Source organism: Heteronotia binoei, chromosome 21 (assembly GCF_032191835.1).
Source record: "Heteronotia binoei isolate CCM8104 ecotype False Entrance Well chromosome 21, APGP_CSIRO_Hbin_v1, whole genome shotgun sequence".
Classification (NCBI taxonomy): Eukaryota; Metazoa; Chordata; class Lepidosauria; order Squamata; family Gekkonidae; genus Heteronotia; species Heteronotia binoei.
Genome location: NC_083243.1, coordinates 83,421,304 through 83,443,989, shown reverse-complemented (window position 1 = coordinate 83,443,989; position 22,686 = coordinate 83,421,304). Strand labels below are relative to the sequence as shown.

The following is a 22,686-nucleotide window of genomic DNA, read 5'->3' as shown; positions in this document are numbered from 1 at the left end:
TCACAAGACTCTGCAGCTTAGAGGGAACATTGGTGAAAAGGTAAGTGAAAGCCAAGGTTGGCAGGGGGGCTTCAGAGCGGGGTCTGTTAGACCCAGGTTTTCGCTGTAGAAGCTGACTGGGTGATTTTGGCCCAGTCACAGACTTTCAGCCTAACCTAACTTACAAGGTTGTGCAGATCAAAGCAAGGAGAGGAGAATGATGTAAGCTGCTTTGGTCTTCCCCCACCAATGTGAAGAAAGATTGTCCTTTTCCTATGTAGAAGCTGCAGGGAGGGGGAAGGCAATTGAAAGCTGAAAGAGGGATAGATAAAGAGAAGGAGATACAGTTGCCAACTCCAGGTTAGGAAATTCCTGGAGATTTAAGGGGTGGGGTTTGAAGAGGGATGAGACCTCAGACAAATACAATGCCATTTCCTCCTGAAGAACCACTGTTGCTAATCTCCAGATGAGGGCTGGAGATCATTCAGAATTACAACAGCTCTCCAGATGACAGACATCAGCTCTCCTTCAGGTGTGTGTGGGGGGAAGTGCATGCCTTCACTTGGGTAGGTGGAAGACAGCAAGGGTGGGGAGTATTTACCCAGAGCCTTTTTCTAGAGCCCATTGTATTTTCTTCACAATGGGCCTTATTACTAGAAAGTCCATAAAGCCTTAGAAACTGTTCCAAAGAACCTGAGATATTCAAAGTGGTTCAGTCCTACAACTTGGTCTTTAATCCTCCTGGGTGTTTTTGAGCCTAGCTGTGTCAATTCTTCTTCAGTACAAGTTATGTCAAAACCTCTGATGATATTAGCTGGCTTGAATACATTGTTTCACTCACAAAACTTCCTCAAAGATAACATTTGTTGAGTTTTTCTATAAGTTGGAACATAAACACTTTTATCAACAAAATCATTTACACAAAATTGTTTCAAAATATAAAGCATTTCAGAATTCAACAATATAATTTGAATTGTTCAGAACTATTTCTCAGGAAGCAGATCAACAAAGCCAGAATGATACCTAGAGAAAACCTGTTACAAGACAGATCCAAAAAAGACAACAACAGAACACCACTAGTGGTCACACAACTCTCAACTGAAAACAGTTCAACGTATCATCAACAACTTACAACCTCTGATGGACAGTGAAGGGAAGGGAAGCACCTCTGTTCCTCTGTTTGTTTTATAGTCCCTTCAGAAGTCATTTGCACAGTAAAATGGCGAGTAAATAGTAAAGTATAACCTCTGTTTTCCCTGTGTTAATCTGAAGAACTTGGTTGAGTATACAGTTATGATGGACCCTTGTTAATTCCCTTTATTCAAGAAGGGTTTTCCCGTCACTTTCCCCAGTGCAGAATAGCAGAATGGCACAGTAGACATTAGTTAGAAATTCAGATGAAAAGAACAACATTTATTGGACTTAACCGGGTGGGAATAAGCAGACACTTTTAGGACCTTCCAGTGGATTTTTTTTTTTTTTGCACCACACTCACTCTCTTTGGCATGCTCCTAGAGATCTTCTCTAAGACACCTTCCCACAAGTGTCTTTCACCAGAAATATTTTTTTTCAACCACCACAACTGTCAAAACCCAACTCCCCCTTTAGAACTCTGTGGGCTTGTTCCAACCAATGGAAGAGCTAGGAAAAGAGCTGTCAACCATAGCCACTCTTCCCTCTCTGCCCCTCTTCAAACAATTCTGCAGTTTTGCAATATCACCTTTTTGTTCTAGTCCATCACACGTCCCATTGCACAAGAGGATGGTGTTCCAAACCACACCTGAGCAATGGGATCATGTGTTTGCATTTTACTTTCATACCATATTCAAATCACCACTGTGTTTGTTTACAGTTACATACATTAAAAAAGTTTCAACAATTCAGTTACTTTTACACATATAACAATAATGAATTACCATTGTAAATCCAATCTTCAATGTAAGATTTTTTAAAATTATATAACTTTTTACTTCTTTAAGCGTACCTGGTAAATGCTTCTGCAAGCACATTCTTACCTTTTACACGTTGTATGTCAAAATTATGACAGTGACTTGCTTGTCCTTCCCGCTGCTGCTGCCCCCACACTGATCGTGAGCACCTCGAAGGGGCAGCATAGGAGCCACCAGCCTCCGGCATGGTTTTACCCATTGGTCAGCTGATCAGCGGGGGGGGGGGAGGCCTTTCATGAGCCCCAGAACATGGCACTTTACAGTGGCTCTGGCCATTAAAATAGAGAGAAAGGAAGGGAGGAGGAGGTGCTGGGGGGGGGCGGTGGATGCACGGCGCTGCCGGGGAGCAGGGGGTGGCAGGCAGCACAGCTGCCTGGGACACTATGCCCTATCAAGTCGGCCCTGTTTGTAGGGAAACTAATCTGACTTCAGCTTTCTATCGCCTCCCCTCTGTCTGCAGCCTCTACCTAGGAAAAGTACAGTCTACAGTGGAGACCAAAGCAGGAGGGAGGCAACCTCAGAAGATATGACAGTCCACTGTGCAGAGCAGCTGTTTTCTCTAGGGGAGCTAATTTCTGCCATCTGGAGAGCAGTTGTAATTCTGAGTGATCTCCAGTCCTCACCTAGAGATTGGCAACAGTGATTCCCCAGGAGGAAATGGCAGGATGATAGAGTCTATGGCATTGTACCTATCTGGAGTTTCACCCCTCCTCAAACCCACCCTCTCCAGGCTCCAGCCCTCAAATCTCCAGGAATTTGCCACCCTGGAGTTGCCAAGTGCTAAATCATACTGGCTTTCATAGGGGAGCTGCTGCTGAACAGAAGCAAGCAGCGAGGCCTAGTTAAGTCATGCCAGTCAGGTGGCATCAAGTCACCCAGAAGGTGCTGCCAGGCCTAGGGTAGCCAATCTCCAGGTGGAGCTTGAAGATCTCTCAGGATCACAGCTGAACTCCAGACAACAGATCTCTCTCCCATGGATAAAATAAGTGCTTGCAAGGGTGCACTCTATGGCATTCTATTCACCTTTACTGCCTAGCAACAGCCTCTGGCTAACAGCTTCCCCATTGGCCCAATCCTTGTCTGTCCTGGGGTGAGGCTGAGTGGAGGAGGGAAATAGGGAATGACAGGAAAGAGATGGCCACCATGGACTCTGAGGAGATTCTTTTTTAGGCCACAATAGAACAGCAGTCTTTTCTGAGGCTAGTTGATGGAGAGGACTCAGAGAAGTATCAGAGATGTGTCTGAGGTAAGACTGTTTTGGCAGTTTGTTCAGTGTTCCCAGGCCTGCAGTAAGAAGGGGACGGGGAGTAAAAAAATGGGAACCCAGAGGTGGTGACTGACGCATGATGAGCCAATGGTTTATGGAGTGCAGGCGTCAACCAGTGAGAGGCAGGTGCCAACCATTTGGCCAATACCACTACAGTTTTATGATTATAAAGGATGCCAAACTTTACTATTTTCTATATTCGCTGTGTGCAAAATGTTTTACTAACCATTTGTTGTTCTAAAGCACTTATAATAAACTTCTTATTGTTAAACTGCCTGGGTCTTCATGTCTTTTTGGTCACTGTTAAAAGGTACTTGCTAATAGGGAAAATACAGGGGTTGGGTGGGTGCACTCCTGTACAGACCTTTATCAAAATGGTGGCAGCTCTGGTCCCCTGCTGTGTGACAGCAAGGAATAAAATTATTTAAATTAACCACATCCAATCAAACCTCATAGGTTAATCTACAGGTGGTCCGACTGGTATCCTAGTATTGTGACAACCCAAAACGTTCTCTTGGAGTATACATGGCTCCCCAATAGAAAAGTGTAAAACCTATAAATATTTAGGCCTAATATTTAGTGAAACCTTGAGCTGGAATGTGAATGCCTATATGGCCTCCATAAAATCCTCAGCAAATAAGATTATTTAGGAGATATTGAGGTTCTATTACATCAAGGGAGGCTTCCTAATAGATCCAGCCCTTAAACTTTATGTCAGTAAAGTTATCTCTCATTTCTTATATGGCATCAAACTTTGGGGCTGAAAGGAACAAATATTCACTAGTCTGGAGGTAATTCAGAACCTCTTTCTGAGATGCAGTTTGGCACTGTGAAGTAGAAAGCCAAAACCACTGTTCATACCACAACACAAAATCACTGTATCACACAATGCAATTAAAGTGTATTAAAACAAAACAATTTATATCTATTTCACCTATAAAGTCATATAATATGGTTTGTGGTCCAAAACCAATATGCAACATACAATATTTACATATGCCCAAAGCATAAAAATGTGTCAAAAATCATTCATACATTAGAAGTCCCAAAGTACAAGTCCCAAAATATACAAGTCTCATTCCTAATGAAATAATTTCTTCTTCAGTCAAGATATATTTTCCACAGGAGTGGACTGGTGATCATAAAATGAAGAAATTTCTAAAAAACCAAAGGATGACACATTTCCAGGTATAGTATCACTTAGTGAAACAAGCTATTGTTTGTTACTAAATAAAGACAAAACACACTCTGTTCTTTTTAATAATATCATTACTCCCCATATGGTCCCAGATGATTTACTTCAACCATCAGGGAATAATCATGATTTGCGGAATGGGGTGTACAATGGGGATACCATAATCAACAATTTGCTAATTGTCCAAACAAAATCTGTTCAATGGTATAAAGCTATAAAGAAAGATCACTTTAGAGCTGACTCATATTTGGCAGACATCACTGCACACAATCTTAGAATAGTGTTTCAGGCAATGCCAATGGAACTATTCAATGGACGATTCCTAAAAATATCGCAGGAACAATACATCTGTGTTTGTGGAAATTTTGTGGAAGATCTTTTTCATTATGTTATGGTCTCCCCAAAGTACTTGGACCTCAGAAGTAATTTTTTTTGTCTATGATAACAGATCAATTGTACAATTTATCTAACATAGACAAATTAATATTTTTACTGCCCGGTGTCCATTGCTTCTAACAAGGTGACACTTGCATTAGCAGCCAGGAAAGTCAGAGCAAAGGTGGTTCACATGAAAGCAGCTAAATGAATTGTAATGTACTGATATGTAACTTGTATTTCTTGAACCTGCCTGTGAATCTTTGGAGTTGGAGACTGATGTTTGTATTTTTAAAATGTAAGGTAATTAGTTTATGTTGTATGTTAAAATTTTAGCATGTTTTAACTTGCATAGCCAATGGTCATATACAATAAGCTTGACTGACTGACTTAGTATCATAACAAAAGAAGTGGAGAGTGTCATTTTTCTTCCATTACTCAAAATGACCCCCACCGATCAATCCTTATAAAGTCTGTAGTTTGTTATAAATTGTATTTCTCTGCTCTATCTAGACCTCTGTTACATAATATAAAGTTGCTACCTGTTACCTGCTATTTGATTTACCCATCATATGCATAAAATTTCAGTAAATGCTAAATCCTATATTGAAATATTGGACATGCATGTTTGTGTATATTGAGATTAAATTGGGTTCTTTTATTGTTTTTGATTGTTTTTCTCTGTATAAAGACATGGTAACTTATTTTCAGCTATGAGGATAAAGTTGTGATTGTAGGTAAAAGTATATATTTCAAAACTGTATAAATTATTGAGGATTAATTTCTATTTTCTTCAGTGTCTGCTATATTCAATGAGTAGGCAGGCTGCGTTAGTGTGTAAATTTATTTTGAAGCATTGTAATACATTTAGAATTGGGATTTAATGCTAACCAGTATTCATAACTGTGATGCCTGGTTGATAGAATTATATCTCCCCAATGAAGAAAACCTGTGACTGCTTTGAAGGATTTTCCTTTCATCACAAGCTTGTAATAAGAGTAGATAACATTCATGATTAGAAAGCTTAACAGGAATACAACAAGTAAAGGAAATGTTCATACTAAGAGAAATAAAATCGATTAGATTACAGAATTCAGAGGATAATCTCTTGGTGGCAGCAGCTAGAAAATGAGCTTTTGAATTTAATGGAGATCATTTCAATGCAAATACTGACATAGCAAAATGATGAGTAAGAACTTCTATTACATATGGAACAGTTGTCTACTCTGTCATTTGTATTGATAAACTTTTTCTTGGTGTTCACATTTTATCAATTTTAAGTGCAAAATGAGGAAAATATAGAATACTGTAAATTCCATGTCATCAATCTGTATGCATAATGAAAAAGAGAACAGGATCATGTAAGACTAAAGCTGTAGATGCAAAAAATCTGGATAGCAAAATAAAGTCCCACTATTAGCCAGAAGTCTCCATATTTGATCCTGTCCAGAATATGCTTTACCTACTTCACTCTTGAGATTATAATTTAATTCTCATCTGTGGAAAAAAATGGGGTAAATGCACAATAGTGATTGGAGTGCCCAACCATATTAAAGTCTTCAACCCCATTCAGTTAAGGTTCTGGAATTGATTGTGTTGGAATGTTCTGTGGACCATGATTTACAATGTTGACATCCATGTTTGGGTCATTCATTCCAGAGATCATGGATATTTGATTGGCTTTACCAATGTTTTTCATGACATTGATGTTATATTTGGCAGTTTCCACAAAGCCATTCTCTAATAACCAGCCATCTGAGTCACATTGAGGATCACCCATCAGCACAACATTCCCCATTGCAGTTTGAAGGTAACGGACCCCAATAAGCACAGACAGCTAGAAGAAAAAGAAACCAATTAGCATTGTAAGTAATTAAAATATTAATTTATTACTTTATGTCACACTGCAGAATTAAGAATACTGTAAAGGCCAATGAGTGCTGGAATTGCTCAAGGTTACATAAACCTTGCGATTGCAATAAAAAAGGCCAACACCATGCTGGGAATTATTAGGAAGGGAATTGAAAACAAATCAGCCAGTATCATAATGCCCCTGTATAAATCGATGGTGCGGTCTCATTTGGAATACTGTGTGCAATTCTGGTCACCACATCTCAAAAAGGATATTATAGCACTGGAAAAAGTCCAGAAATGGGCAACTAGAATGATTAAAGGGTTGGAACACTTTCCCTATGAAGTAACGTTAAAACGCTTGGGGCTCTTTAGCTTGGAGAAACGTCGACTGCGGGGTGACATGATAGAGGTATACAAGATAATGCATGGGATGGAGAAAGTACTTTTCTCCCTTTCTCACAATATAAGAACTCGTGGGCATTCGATGAAATTGCTGAGCAGTCAGGTTAAAACAGATAAAAGGAAGTATTTCTTCACCCAAAGGGTGATTAACATGTGGAATTCACTGCCACAGGAGGTGTGGCGGCTACAAGCATAGACGGCTTCAAGAGGGGGTTAGATAAAAATATGGAGCAGAGGTCCATCAGTGGCTATTAGCCACAGTGTGTATATATATGTGTGTATATATATATATGTGTGTGTGTGTGTGTAAGTGTGTGCATACACACACACACACACATATATATATGTAATTTTTGGGTCACTGTGTGACACAGAGTGTTGGACTGGATAGGCTATTGGCCTGATCCAACATGGCTTCTCTTATGTTCTTAAACTGCCAACACAATATTAACTGCAGGCTGAACTACACAAGGCGAGCTTTTGAAAACTGGGTCTGGGTTTCTCCAGTCTGAATCTAACACCACAGACCACACATCAAGCTGCTGAGAACTTGGTTCCTAAGCAGGTGGGACCCTAATTGGGACCATGGTGTTGGGTGGGGAAGAAAGGGCTTCAACCTTCCCCCAATGCATTTTCATGACCTGAAATAGCCCCAGATGGTGTTATTTGCTCCGGTGGAGAGCTATATATGACCCCAACAGGGCAAGCAGTACACCTGCTGTGTTAGCCTATATAATGGCTTCTAAAAAAACAGTCTTGGCTAGTTTGGCCCTAAAGCATTCTTTTTGTTTCCTTCCAGCTGCACCTCATTGCGGACCTCCTTTCCTCCTTTTCCTTTTCTCCCTTGCCACACCCGTTTCCAATTTCTTATCAAAATTTCATAATTCAGCACTCCATTTGAGACAGGGTTGCCAACCTCCAGGACCTGGAGTCCAGGTGGTTACAATAGAGTGAGGGTAGTCACCAAGCGACCAATGAAAATAAAAAAAATATGTGACTTAAATTACGATGAAAATTGAACAATACTCTTATTAAGAAAATTACAAACACCTTTACTCCAGTAAACAAATCTAAATAAATGCACAGGGGTTGACAAGACCTTGAGCCATTTGGAGCATGCTGCCAGTTTAGAAATTTCTATGGAGACTTTTTGTCCCTAATGAGCCTTTACTACTATATGATATTATGATTAATCCTTTGCCTGATGAAGAATTTGGTTTGGAAACAGGAAGATAGCTAGCACACCTATTGCACAGTACTTACATAATCTTTAATTGGAAGACTGACAATCTGATTATATGAATTCTATACCTTCATTTGAAATGGACAATTTAAAGGTATATTTTATCTACAATCAAGATTTGCTAACTTTGAAGGCTTCCAACTGAAGTGTATATTGATTTAAGGGTGTGGATGAACTTGCAAAGTAATTTAATGTTGTCAACCCCTGTGGATTTATTTAGATTTGTTTATTGGAGTAAATATGTTTGTAATTTTCTTAATAAGAGTATTGTTCAATTTACATAATAATTTAAGGCACATTTTTTATTTTCATTAACCTCCAAGTGGTGGCTAGAGATCTCCTGGTATTATAATTAATCTCTGGGTGACAGGGATCAATTCACCTGGAGAAAATGGCTGCTTTGAAAGTTGGACTCTATGGCATTATGCCCCAAACCCCACCCTCCTTAGGCTCCATTCCCAAAACCTCCAGGTATTTCCAAATCTATAGCTGGCAACCCTAGTTTGAAAACCTTCTTCCCTCATACAGCAGAATTCCCTTTGGACATTTCTTAAATGGATGTGCCTGAGGTGTACAGCAGCTCCTTTGAGATCTTTTAATTTCACAGATGTCTTCACTACCACAGAATTGCTGGCACTGAGAAGGCCTTCATTCTGAGGCAATTTAGCCTTGGACCCCATACATATTGAAAATTTTAGAAAGAAACTACCTATCAGCCAAGCTGCTTTTATTATGCCTTTTTTCTTTACTTACAATCCTCCCTGGCCTGAGGCAACTTTAGAATAAGCTTACTGAGGGATAAAACTGCAGGTATTTCTGGATGCCCTGGACTCAGAAGGTCACCATTATGTTGGCACCATCAGACATAAGAAGCTTTTGTTAGTCTTGACCTTGTTATTTTCCCTACATTAAAGAACATGATGAAAGAGTGAGGCCTGCTGTTAGAATGTCATGTCTCCTTTTTACAAAGAACTATCTGCCTGACTATTTATCGCCTCCTGAAGTGTTTGCAATAATTGATGCAAACAGCTGCCCAAAGAGAGAGAGAGAGAGAGCACTTTAATTCAGCATAAAGGTTAACATTTTTTTCCATTATAGAGTTCTGAGCAGAAACATTTTACATATTGCTATCCATTAAAACTTTATATCAAGGGTGGAATTCTAGCAGGAGGTTCCTTGCATATTAGGCCACACACCGCCTAATGTAGCCAATCCTCCAAGAGCATACAAGGCTCTTTTTTGTAAGCTCCAGGAGGGTTGGCTACATCAGGGGTGTGTGGCCTAATATGCAAAGGAGCTCCTGCTAGAATTCCACCCCTGCTTTATATCCAGTATAATTCACCCTTTCCAAGTTGTTCACATAATGAACATGCCAATATTGCATGCCTGTCTGTCAGAGGTTCCCATCAACTAAAAACATGTTTAAAACTGTTTATTAAGAATTCTCTTCTGACTTCCAAATATTTGCCTTCTGATATAATGTGGAAACCTTTGCTCAGCTGATATTCCTTGTCTGATGCTTAAATTTCTCTGTAAGGAGAAATTTCTCTGCAATGACTTGCAGCTTGATTTTAAAACCCGCACCTTTAAACGTACGCATTTGAAAGAATCAGGGAATTCAGACATTACATGATCTTGCAGAAAAACAGAATGTGTAAGAAACCTTTTCTAAACATCCATGGTGATGACCAAAATCACCAAGTCACGTGGAATATGAATGCACCTTAAAACTTCACAAGAGAGGGGGAGTGAGGAAGTGATGGCTTCTCTTGGCTCCTTTCCTCTCCTGGTCTTTTAAATTTACCTTCCTCCCCTTCTTCAGTAGTGACCTGAGCATATTATCATGCTGCACCCTGGAATGTGGTGGTGATGTTGGAGGGCAGAGAAAAGGCTTGAGTACAGCAAAAAAAACAGGCAAAGATTGACTCCTATATGGCCAGATAGTTGATATGGCATATTCTCTAGGCAGCCATCAGGCAACTCTGGTAAGGGAAAGATGCCACTCTTTCCCTATGCTTTGTACATGAATAAGGAGCATGAAAACAGTAAGAAAATCACTCACACTGCCTGTGCATTTTGAATATGTAACATCTAAAGCCCACCCACCCTCAATCTAATTGAACTTGTGTGCCAGACTTGCTGTGATAGCAATCAGATATTTACCAGTTGCTACACAACACAATGTCACCTGATGTAGTGAAACAGTGTAGTAAACACTGCAGCAATGTTTACAGGCATTTTTAGTTTCAGACTTGTGTATTTATACAGTGGGACATACTGCATGTTATTCTCTCTATATTCTCTGCTGAGGTCTTATTTTGCCTTTTTAAAAAATTCGCATTGATCTGGACAAAGCTTCCTGTGCACATTAAGGATACAGGTATATATCTGCCAAGATTCTGGGTAACTGTAGACATCATAAATACTGACTTTCTTACATATAATTTTCTTCCTGCATATCATACATAGGGTTGCCAAGAAATATCTGGGGACTTTGGGGATAGACCCAGGAGATTTTGGGGGTGGAGCCAGCAGCAAGATCATGACAAGTATGATTGAACTCTGACGAGAGTTTTGGCCATCACATTTAGGACCATGCTCCTTTTATATGCCTTCCCTTCACTGTAAATAATCTAGGATGGGGCACCTTCTTTGGGGGCTCATAGAATTGGACCCCCAGTCCAATCTTTTTGAAACTTGGGGGGGGGGATTTTTTGAGGAAGCTTTGCTGAAAATTTGGTGGCTCTACCTCAAAAAACAGCTCCCCCAGAGCCACAAATACCCACAGATCGATTTTCCATTATACCCTATGAAAGTTGGCACTCCATTATATCAGTCTCCATAGAGTATAATGGAGTGCCCAATTTCAAACCCTCCCCCCCACTTTCTGATTACCCTGAAGCAAGGGGAGTGCCTCCAAACCATGGGATCCCTAGTCCCTATCAGGGGATTGTCAACCCTAATGAAAAATTTAAAAAAATTTTTAATGACATGCCTACATGCAAAATTTGCATCTCTGTTCTTCCAATAAACGGAAAAGCTCACTATTTTTACCTCAAACAACCAGATGAGGAAAACAGAGACAGCAATGGATTTCATGATGCCAGTGTAATAGTCCACTAGGGCCTCCCTGCAGCCTTTCATCCAAATATTGAGGTCTTCTGTCAGAAAATCGTAGTTGTGGTGAGCGCTGTTGTTGGTGAGTTGGTACTGGATACAAGGCCGAGGGGAGTTCGGATTACAGCAGCTGAAGGGAACCCCATCCACCAAGTACTTCCCATCAATGTTACTGTTTAGGCGACTGCAACAAAATGGAGGAAAATGAGCATTGTAAAGATGGTTAAAGTAACAGGTCTCAGTTAGGCACTAACTAACTCCTTTTCTGGGTGGAATAAGTATAAGAACACATTGATTCTTGGAGTGGAATGTTTTTGTGGGTAGAAAATGGTTTACTTAGTCTAAAAATAAAATTCTATGTTATTTGTATTTTTTTTTAAACTAGACCAAATGACTTTTTCCTTCAGAAGTGCATGGTGTATTTGTTTCTTATCCCCTTTGGGATTCAGTCACTTGAGTGAAAAGCCTCATTTCCAGAAGTAAACAATAAGAGCCCATCACATACTTTGTGCATTCTTGACCTCAAAATAGTATAGGAGCTTAAACTAAAATATTCGTCCAAAGGGATATAGTTTTTAAGAAAAGTAACTGATTAAGCAACATGTTCTTGATGCTCTCTTTGTTTTGCCTTAATCTGTCCTTTGAAGGAATGAGCATGGGGGAAGTAGGAACATGCCAGAAAGTGCCATCCTTGATCTGCACACATTCAGCTTACTGTGAGAACAGATCCAACATGCATACAAACAGGCACATGTAGGAGTTGTACACATGACTTGGAGAAATTGTGATGCATACAAGCCTACACACAAAGTTTGCATATACAACGTATCTGTTCTTCCAGTAGACTGAACATGCATTGATTGAGTAGGGCTATGTGACTGCACTTTTAAAAGCTTAGAAGTGTTGTACAAACAGGTGAAGGACTGTAAAGGGTTAATGCTTCACAGAAACAGAGAGCCTTGAGTGACAGGCTGCTTCGAGCAACTTGATTGGTTAGCTGAGCTGAGGAAGTCTTGAAAGGGCTCTATGCTGAGGAGAGACCCAGTCAGATTTCTGCCTTGACTAAATGGAGTCTGATTTCAGAGTTAGCTGAGAGCAGTTTAACACAGACAAAAAACTGGGGAAAGATGGCAAGGAAACTTGGGAAGCAGGAAAAGATTCCCATTCAGGCCAAGGAAAGGGGATAGATCTTTGAGAGAGTGAAGAAAATTCCCTACCCAATCAAACAGAGAGTTAGCTCTGAAGAGTGCAGAGATCCCTGATCTGGTGTGGTTAGAAACTGCCTGTAGAAACTTTAAGAGTCAGTTAAAAACTAAAGACAAGTACCAGTCTTTCAAGAGAAGGGGTTTGGGTACTGGAAAGAGTGTACCAGCCTTCTGGAAACAAAAAGAATACTCAAAGAAAGTGCACTAGAGCATTTGGGGAAAACACTGGAACAAAATCCTTTCAACATAAAGATTTAAATAACTGCGAAAAGCTTAAGAAACTCTCATTAGCCTGAAACATAAGAACTGGTCTGTGCGTGTACTGGTTTTACTACCGCAGAAATGTCAATCCCCTGATTTCACCTGACCTTTCCCTTCTATATTAAATAACATATTTTGTTATTTTTGAATTTCAAAAGACCTTGAGTGCTATTTAAGTTGTTTAAGTTAAAGTGGGCTCCTAATCCTTCCTTCAGGTTTTTGGGCTGAGCCAACGGTCAAAATATTGTGCTATGATAGGATGGGACAGCCAGAGTTCTTCAACAAAGGCAAAAACATATTACTAGGGTGGCTCAGTCAGTAACAGGGAAGAAAAACAGAGGGGAAATCTTGCATCCGAGGAAGGGAAGTGGATACCGCCCCCCCTCCAAAATAGTGGACTAAATCCATATGTTCAGTGGAATCCCAGAGCATTACTCCAGTGTGATGACATCACTTCCAAGTTTGTGCTAGAAGTGACACTGTACAGTTGAAATTATGGCAGCTGGCATCCCCTCCAAGCCTCCCACTGGTTGGCAATCCTACAGTTGGGCAAGGCTTATCACCTCAATTCCACTCTGTGAAAAGGACTAGGCCTAAGTTGAGGGTGATGGCTAGGAATAAAGATCTTCCTAGATTCCAGTTTATGGCAGAAACTGTAAAGCAAACTTTACAAATAAGAAGATATTCATGAGATACAATTCTACTATGAACAACACGATAATTACATATATGATAAGCACAAAATATCAGTTCACCATCTGAATAAAAACTGGAACTTAGTATTATGTACATGTATAGGGGTTGCTTTAAAATGCTTCAACCGTTGAACTAGACCCTGGGATAGAAAGAAATTAGGTTCAAGTAAAAGAGCCAGGGGACGAAAGCCAGTATCGTACAGAAAAATAAAACCTCACAGAATATAGTCAACCACTTTCCAAACCTGGACAGCACTATTAGGGACTGGCCACATGGAAAAAAATGTCCACCTAGGAAAATATGCTTCATATATTACAATTACAGTATGTTTCTTTACCACCTTTCTGTCCTTTTTCTTTGGATTGCTTTCAGTTGTATCCTGAAAGTTGTTAAGGTGCATGGAGAGATGTTGCCTGACACTTGTAGGATTGATTATTGCCCTTCTTAGTTAATGACACCATGCTGGAGGAAGTATCTGCTTGGGTCTGTAAGGTAGTGAATTCCTTGTGCAAACAGTGAAAAGTTTCTGTTGCCTTGAACAAAGTAACTGTATAAGTGTTCCTAAAGAAGCCCTTCTGAAAATCTAATGATAGTTAGAACTATTGGCCATTGCCATTCAATATTCCCTTTTTATGGGGCAAAATGATGGCAACTGAGATCCTAATATTCTTCATTGATGAGGCTCAGTTCATTGTCTTTCAGTCTGAAACTGCCTTGGTTACCCTGGTAGATGACCTATGCCATTAGGATATAGATAAGGAGACTGCAGCTCTGTTGTACATATCTTCACAGATTTTGATACAATTGACTGTGATAGTCTTCTGGATTGCTCTGCAAGGTTGGAAAATAGGAGTGCTGTGCTCCAGGGGCTCTGTTCCTACTTAGGGACAAACATCTGATACAAATCAGGCTACATGATACCTAGTCACACATTCATGTGGGGACTAACCTTTAAAAACCTCTCCTTTACTCTGCACAGCTCCACACACTGCAAGAGGGAAGTCTTCAGGCTAACCTCCACCATTTTTTCCAACATAATAGCTGCAGGGCCTGCTTGACCCTTCCTGTTTGCTCTGGGAAGGACACATACAGCCAAAGGAAGAGGCAAACAGGTCCCTCCATGGCTATTCCACTGGGGAAAATGGAACAGGAGGGAAGCCTACAGCTCCTCCTTTCCTCTTGTAGGGTTTGAACTGTGTAGAGTGATGGAGTGATTTTTGAAGGTTGGTTCATGTGTGAACATGTGTTTGAGACTTGTGAAAGATGTAACATGTATTTTTGACCCTAAGTAGGCTGACTTCAACATCGTGCTCTGAAACTATTGCTCTGTGGTCTGGTGTGGAATTAAACTACATTAGCAAGGATAATTGCTAATGTAGTCTATTTCCATGCCAGACCACTTGATTAATATTGTTTGCTGTATTGAAAATGAACATTATGCCACATGTATTTTTGCATCAGAGTCCTTTGTATGAATTTTGAATACTTTTTTTCAGCTATACTGTAAAAATGCCCTCCCTGAATGAGATATAACAAAAAAATCGTGACTTGGGGGAAATGTTTTACAGGAGGATTGTGTTACTTCTGAATAGCTCTTTGCATATAATCTTTACCACACCAGTGTCCATGTTGTCTTCCTGCTTTTACAGCACAGGTGTGAAGAGAGGTAAGTCTGCTTTCCAAGGGCATTATATATCATAAATTACCCCTTTAGACATTGTGATTTTAAGGAATGAGTCTGTGAAGCACACAGAATCAACAATATTTTGGAATATTGTTGATAATGTCACTATGCTGCTCAAATGTTGGCATACTAAAAGAAGCAACAGGGAAACTGTAAGAAAACCTGTTTAATGGACTTTTCAAGGGTGTCTCCTAAGCCTCTATTAAAGGGAATGCCTTTAAAATAAATGTATTAGCCTTCTGAATATACAGTTCATGTGTTTAATGAAGTGAGCTCTGACTCATGAAAACTTGTGCTAGAACAAATGTTGATCCCATGGAACCATGCAGACTTTCCGCATGCAGTATTAACTTTGTGCTTTAGCCTCTACCCTACTGTTACATAGTTGAGTTTTTTTTTTCTGGTTACCTTCTTTGATCCATTTGCTCAACAGATACTAATTGCTTGGAAGAACTATATGCCATTCAAATGTTCTACATTAATACTTACTCTAGAACATCCTTGGAAGTCATATCCAGATAGCGAACTGACACCCACTGAATTTCAAACCAATCCCTAAAACCATTGTTTCCACAGCACTGGAACCTGATTTGTAACATATCTACAATTTCCTTTAAAAAACATCGTCCAGGGATGTCTGTGTCTTTGTAGAACCTGATAGCATCGCTCAGTCCCAGATACAGAGATTCCTCCAGCTCATTCCTCATAGTGTAACACAAAGCAGCCCCACCCAAGATGCAGAAGGTGAAACAGAATGTGCATACAACGTAAGGGGGCATAACTAACTTCCATCGATTAAATTTATCATTGTCTGTGCAGTCAAAACAGATTTTGCCTCCAAGGAAATTGATGAAAGATGCTATAATCCCTACAGAGATAAGCATGTCAGGGGCAGAGGCAAGGTCTCCTTTGGCCATCAGTTCGCTGTGCTTCCAGATTTCTATCTTCAAGAACAGTCCCAGACTGAACAGAATTATACCAGACACCACCGAAATCCAGTTGAAGATCCACAGGATTTGAACCAATTTATCTCTCTTTGTTTTGGTGAATTTGACTTTCAGGATAGCCATGGTCACAACAGCATTAGGAAAAGAAATGTTGTTCCGGAAAATCTCCTTATTAGCTTACCAGAGGGTGCCCAGGATGCCAAAGTAGAAGCCTATGAAGCATAGAGAGAGAGAGATTACTGTCTTTCCTCTGTGTATTTATATAAAACATGTTTTACTTTCCTATGTAAGCTTAACATGGTACCAAATAAGTGAAAGAAATGCTGAGATGTCACATTTCATCTCCAACAATGAGGAAATAGCTTCAGAAATAGCATATGCATATTTATTGGAGCTAAATTATTGTGAACTGAATCCGCAAACAGTTTTTTAAAAATGGAGTCTTGTGTCACTTCAAAGGTAAATCTAAAGTCCACAAAATCTTATGCTGAAATAAATCTTTCATCCTTCTTAAACTGAGGCTGGTTTACCCCTCCCATCCAGTGGTGTTCCACAGGCCCTGATTGGATGACAATCACTTGCATGTGCATGAGGCCAAGATTACAAGGATTGGGGGGCAGTTCTCACAGATCTCATGACAGATCTCCAACTCTCCTCTCATACTATTCTTGGGGTGAATCCCTGTCCTATCCCAAAAGCGACACTGCAAAGAGCCTCTTTGGCAGAAGCAAGAGGGCCAAGATATAGAAGTTATGCTCAGCTGGAGGTCTGGGAATGGAATGGATTCAAGCCTTATCTCTCTAAATCAGATGTGTATTTGGTGTGTGCATCATCTACATCATGTTATTAGGCAGTTGTGTTAGAGGACTCAAATTCTACTTAAAATTGTTTTATTTGTAATTCTATTATTGTTAGTCCTTACTAAGTCACAGTAAAACCTATGGGAGGAGATATTTATGACTAACTTGTTCCTTTACTTTCAATAGGACTTGGGCATGACTCATTTTAGTGGGAATGGGACCTTAGATGTGCACTGGTGTGCATGGTTTTCGGAGACTGTTGCTAAGCTGGCACTTGCATGCACAGCTTACACCAGGTCATTTCATATCTTCAGGAGGCAACTGCAATCACAAAGAAGTTCCGGAAAAGGAAATCAAATAGTCACTTAAATACACTCAGATCTCATTATTTCCTTGTTCAGGAACTTGAATACAGGCCAATGTCAAACAGTGCATCTTCCTCAGTCCTGCCTAATCTGACCAAAGGCCGCTCTTCGAGGTCTCAGCCAAAGAAGGGTCTTTCATGTACCTTGAAAATCATTAAACAGAGATGCCAAAGATTAAACCTGGGGACAGGAAACACCAGGTGTTTACCACAGTGTGGCACAAGCCAAGGATTTAACAAGGCAATCCTCATCATTGCTGAATGACCTCACACTGTTCTGCTTCTCCATTCAACATGCAAAGAGAGGCAGGAGATGTGGTTCCCTTGCTCTTTGTGCATGTGCTTGGGCAGCAAAATAAAGAAATGGAATAAAAATGACAGCTCTACAAGGGCTCAAGGGCTCACCCACCTTGCAGTTCTAATACATGGGTGGAAGATCACTGCTTCACACAAAAAGGTCGCTATCTGAATAATGAACAATATATAATTGACAAGCGATCCAGTGTGCTATAGCTGAACACAAACATTCCAAACACATTTGGACAGAATCTTCAGAACTCTCATAAATTATATTTGAATCACAAGATGGTGGTGGTGGAAAATGCTGTCAAATCACAGCTGATTTATGGTGACCCTGTAGGGTTTCCAAGGCAAGAGATATTCAAAGGTGGTTTGCCATTGCCTCCCTCTGTGTCATGCCCCTGGTATTCCTTCACAGTCTCCTATTCAAATACTAGTCAGGGCCAACCCTGCTTAGCTTCCAAGATCTGACAAGATTGGGCTAGCCTGGGCTTAGATAGATCTCCAGATATTCTTGTAGTCTTGCTGGATTTCCATTCCTAAAACATTAGGTGTACTGTTTCCAGGAAAAAGCAGCACCCTGGTGCTCATGTCATTCTGCTGAAATAAGGCAATGATAATTTTTGTTTTATATTTATTTGTGTAAAAAGTTTGGGGAGCAGGAACCAAGCTTCCAGATGCAGCTGTTATTTTTTAAATTGACATACTAGTTCTGATGCAAATGCATAGTTCTATCCAGGGCTTTTTTTGTAGAAAAAGTCCAGCATGAACTCATTTGCGTATTAGACCACACTCCCTGATGCCAAGCCAGCTGGAACTGTGTTCCTGTGCATTCCTGCTCAAAAAAAGCCCTGGTATCCTTGAAAGAAAAAGACTCCTGTGTGTGGACTTGTTTCCCTACCCTGAAATTAATTGGGTTAACAGTGGGTACATATTAATTGTTGTTTTATTGTTTTCTACTGATATAATACAATTTTTCTTCATTATCATGCCTAACATGCTATCCTCTTTCAGAGTTTGGTAACGCTAGTCCTAGTACACTGATGACTCCCCATATTATTTGAAATGACCTAGAGGGTGCTTAAAGAGCCCGTTGCACAGAGTGGTAAAGCTGCATTACTGCAGTCTGAGCTCTCTGCTCACGACCTGAGTTTGATCATGGCAGAAGCTGGGTTCAGGTAGCCCGATCAAGGGCTACCTTTCCATCCTTCCGAGATAGGTAAAATGAGTACCCAGCTTGCTGGGGGAAAAGTGCAGATGACTGGGGAAGGCAATGGCAAACCATCCTGTAAAAAGTCTGCCGTGAAAATGTCCTGATGTGACGTCACCACAGAGTTGGAAACGACGGGTGCTTGCATAGGGGACTACCATTACCTTTTTAGGTGATGCTTATTAGATGTGTGTTTGTATGGACTATTAGCAATTTACACTAAGAACATGAGAGAAGCCATGCTGGATCAGGCCAATGGCCCATCCAGTCCAACACTCTGTTTCACACAGTGGCCAAAAAACCCAGATGCCATCAGGAGATCCATCAGTGGGGCCAGGAGACTAGAAGCCCTCCCATTGTGCCCCCCCCCCAAGCACCAAGAATACAGAGCATCACTGCTACAGACAGAGAGTTCCAACAATATGCTGTGGCTAATAGCTATTATGGACCTCTCCTCCATATGTTTATCCAATCCCTTCTTGAAGCTGTCTATGCTTGTAGCCACCACCGCCTCCTGTGGTAGTGAATTCCATGTGTTAATCAACCTTTGGGTGAAGAAGTACTTCCTTTTATGCGTTCTAACCCTCCACTTCAAAAATTGCCCATTTATACTCACTCTCTGTTTCCTGTTAATTAGCCAGTTTTGATCCACAAGAGGACTTGTCCTTTTACCCCATGACTCTTGAGCTTACTTAGGAGCCTTTGATGAGAAACGTTATCAAAAGCTTTCTGGAAGTCAAGGTAAACAACATCTATTGGGTCCCCTTTGTTCACATGTTTGTTCACCCCCTCAAAGAACTCTAACAGGTTAGTGAGACAAGATCTTCCCTTACAGAACCCATGCTGAGTCTTCCTCACTAACTTTTGTTCATCAATGTGCCTACTAATTATCTCTTTAATAGTGGTTTGCACCAGCTTTCCTGGTATTGAAGTCAGACTGACTGGCCTGTAGTTTCCTGGATCTCTGGAACCCTTTTTAAAGATGGGGATGACATTAGCTACCTTTCATTCCTCAGGAACGGAGGCAGATTTTAATGAAAGATTACATATTTTTGTCAGGAGATTCACAAGTTCACCAGGCCTGGTGACTTATCAGTTTTTAAATTGTCTATCAGTTGTAGGACTGTGTAATCTGATTTCAGTCTCATTGAGTAAGGCAGACAATAAAAACAATACATAAATAATAAATCTGATCTTTCATGGCCTACACAATCCATCTGGTAACTGACAAGGCAACAGTGGTCTCCAACTATGTGGATTTTATACAGTAGATAGTACATATACTTTTTTTGGGTACATATGAACCTCTGGATTGGAGCAAAGTGTCAAGGGCCCTTGTCATTTTGCTATTTCTGTATGCTGAATGTATGAAGGCTGGGGGAGGGCGCACCATACCTGCCTTGCCTTGACTTTCACTTTGCAACAGTCATAAGTATTCATTTATGCCCTACAAAAGGGAGTGAAGCTGTACCCTCAAGGCCATATTATCTCTTTGTAGAGACTGCTCCGCTGCCCACTGTCTGGTATGAGAGAGGTGTTGGTGGGAACCAATTTGTATTGCTAAACGCGGGCTTTTTGCACTGTAATTTTGGAGGGCTGTCTAACAGTCCAAGATAAGGTATATAAGACTAGTCACATCACAGGTGAACCAGTTCTGACACCATTGTGTATTGCTACTGTTCTATCTATCAATAAAGCCAGCTTTCTGATCACACTAGATGCCTTCTTTTTATTGAGGATAGTCCCAGAGCTGACACAAAGAGGTACAATTCAAAGAACGATAGGCACATCTAGGTCCCCCTCTGGAACTTTTCCTTTTTTTGTCTAAAAGTTAAAATTCCACTGGTTTCAATACTATGTCTACATTTTTCTGGACTTTACTAATTAGTCTCTAATCTCTGAATTTTGCTCACTGGGTGAAAGAATACAGAGCAATATTCTTTTATTTTTCTCCTGGTAAACACATAGCAACCCTTACAAAACTAATTTAATTAATTTAAACGCATGTAATTTAATGTGTGTGTATAGATAGATAGATAGATAGATAGATAGATAGATAGATAGATAGATAGATAGATAGATAGATAGATAGATAGACAGACAGACAGACAGACAGACAGACAGACAGACAGACAGACAGACAGACAGACATGAAGTAATTTTCCTGGGCATGCAATTGCTACTGTAAAATCATACTTCTTAATAATGATTTTTGATTTAGTTACAAATTCAATTTATTAGAATGGTTTGGGCATCCTTCTAGAGACAAAACCACACTCGAAATTACATTAAAAATGGGGGGGGGGGGACTCAGTGTTAAACTAGTGTTTTCAAAATGTCTGTACAAAAAATACATAATCTGGGTATATACCATGAGTGAAAAAAGGCTGCATATTTGGGAGGGGAGGGGAGTTAATGTCCATTTATGCTGTAGCCTCCTTAATCTAGTTACAAGCTTAATGTATTGCTACTTCCCTTCACTGAAGGTACACCAACACTAACTGAAGCTTCAAGTGCACATTTGAATACCTAGGTGCTTTGACTTGGAACTCTTCAAATAGACATTGTGAATTATAAGTGTTAAAGCCTCTGAAAGTAAACAGATCATTTATACAGCTTTTGTTTTGTCTTTACTGAGATTGGAGAGGACTGCTACAACAGGGGATTGTGTGAGAAATGTGCAAATCTTCGTACTTTCCACTGACAGATCATGGGATCCAACCCAGTGTTATCTATTTGAAGAGAGAAAGGCTATGAAATTATAGTGGCCTTCCCTACGTATGATATCTGCATATTAAACTGTTCTCCAGTTGCTTTAAAGTAATATTAGAATATGAAATGTCATCAGCCTGCATTTACTCTTAGTGAATTTATAGGGCCATCACTTACTCAACTGCATAAATTCTAGTTTCCATATATTTCCCTATTGTATGACTATTACTGTACACACAATTCCTTTTTTCTCTCTCTTTTTTTTAAATAACAAACTTTATTATCTTCTGCAAAGGGAGGTAAAATTACTTTTTATCAGAAAGGAGTGTGTAATCACTTAACTGCTGGACATTAATAACTTTTGCTAATTTAAAGTGGCATCAAATGCAGCATATTGCAACCGCTAAAGCTGGTGTTATATTCCTTGGAAACACTGGTATGACTAACATTTAATAATAGTAACATAATAGTAATACATTTGTTTCAGAATTAGAAAGATGAGGCTGTTAGACTTAAGAAGAATCAGGAACTTATCCTTTTTCAGATCTATATGCTTTTTAAAAAGTATCAAGCAAAGCTGATATTAAGAAAGTCACCAACCTGTTTTGAAGCATCTTCTCAAAGCTGACACTTTGATGGTGAAATAGGGCTAAGTAGAGGGGAGAAGGGATTCCACATACTCAGGTGGAATTGGCTTCTGTCATTTCAAGAACTGTGTGCTTGACTTGACAGGACAGAGAGAGAAAATGATTTCTGGACACCAGCCTTTGCTAATCTCAGCCACATCCTTAATCATGGCTAAGAGATTTACTGAATGTACTATATGCCTGCAGGCTAAATCCTACAAAACATGCCACTTAATCAGATGTAATTTGGAACCCCCATGACTTATGTGCTCTCAAGGAACCTACTTTCACAAGCCTTTGTTATGCTACTTCTTCCAGCGCCCTTGTCTGATACTTAATTAGCCCTTAGATCTTTCACATAAAAACATTATAACTTATAATTGTTCAAATACATCTCTTCAAAAGACATTCTAATAAACAAGGAAATCATTAGATAGTAAAATTTCAGATGGGATGGAGCCTTGGATCAGTGATAAAGCACCTGCTTTCCATGCAAGTTT

At 39.9% G+C, this 22,686-nt stretch overlaps 1 protein-coding gene across 1 annotated transcript; it reads right to left on the bottom strand.

Moving 5' to 3' along the window:
- Window positions 1-6,192: 6,192 nt before the first annotated feature.
- Window positions 6,193-16,372, bottom strand: LOC132589399 (photoreceptor outer segment membrane glycoprotein 2-like). The gene is made up of 3 exons (XM_060262123.1): window positions 15,717-16,372; window positions 11,319-11,565; window positions 6,193-6,602 (listed from the first exon to the last, which is right to left on the bottom strand). The coding sequence occupies exons 1-3, from the start codon at window positions 16,295-16,297 to the stop codon at window positions 6,339-6,341; spliced, it is 1,092 nt and encodes a 363-aa protein (XP_060118106.1). The 5' UTR covers window positions 16,298-16,372; the 3' UTR covers window positions 6,193-6,338.
- Between the last annotated feature and the right edge of the window lie 6,314 nt (window positions 16,373-22,686).

What these genes read in the sequence shown, in the direction of transcription:
- LOC132589399 (XM_060262123.1), bottom strand. Translation starts at nt 16,297, where the DNA reads ATGGCTATCCTGAAAGTCAAATTCACCAAAACAAAGAGAGATAAATTG. An exon ending in ACTTCCAAGGATGTTCTAGA is followed by an intron (nt 11,566 to 15,716) that starts GTAAGTATTAAT and finishes ATTTTGTTGCAG; the next exon opens with TCGCCTAAACAGTAACATTG. An exon ending in TCCTCATCTGGTTGTTTGAG is followed by an intron (nt 6,603 to 11,318) that starts GTAAAAATAGTG and finishes TTTTTCTTCTAG; the next exon opens with CTGTCTGTGCTTATTGGGGT.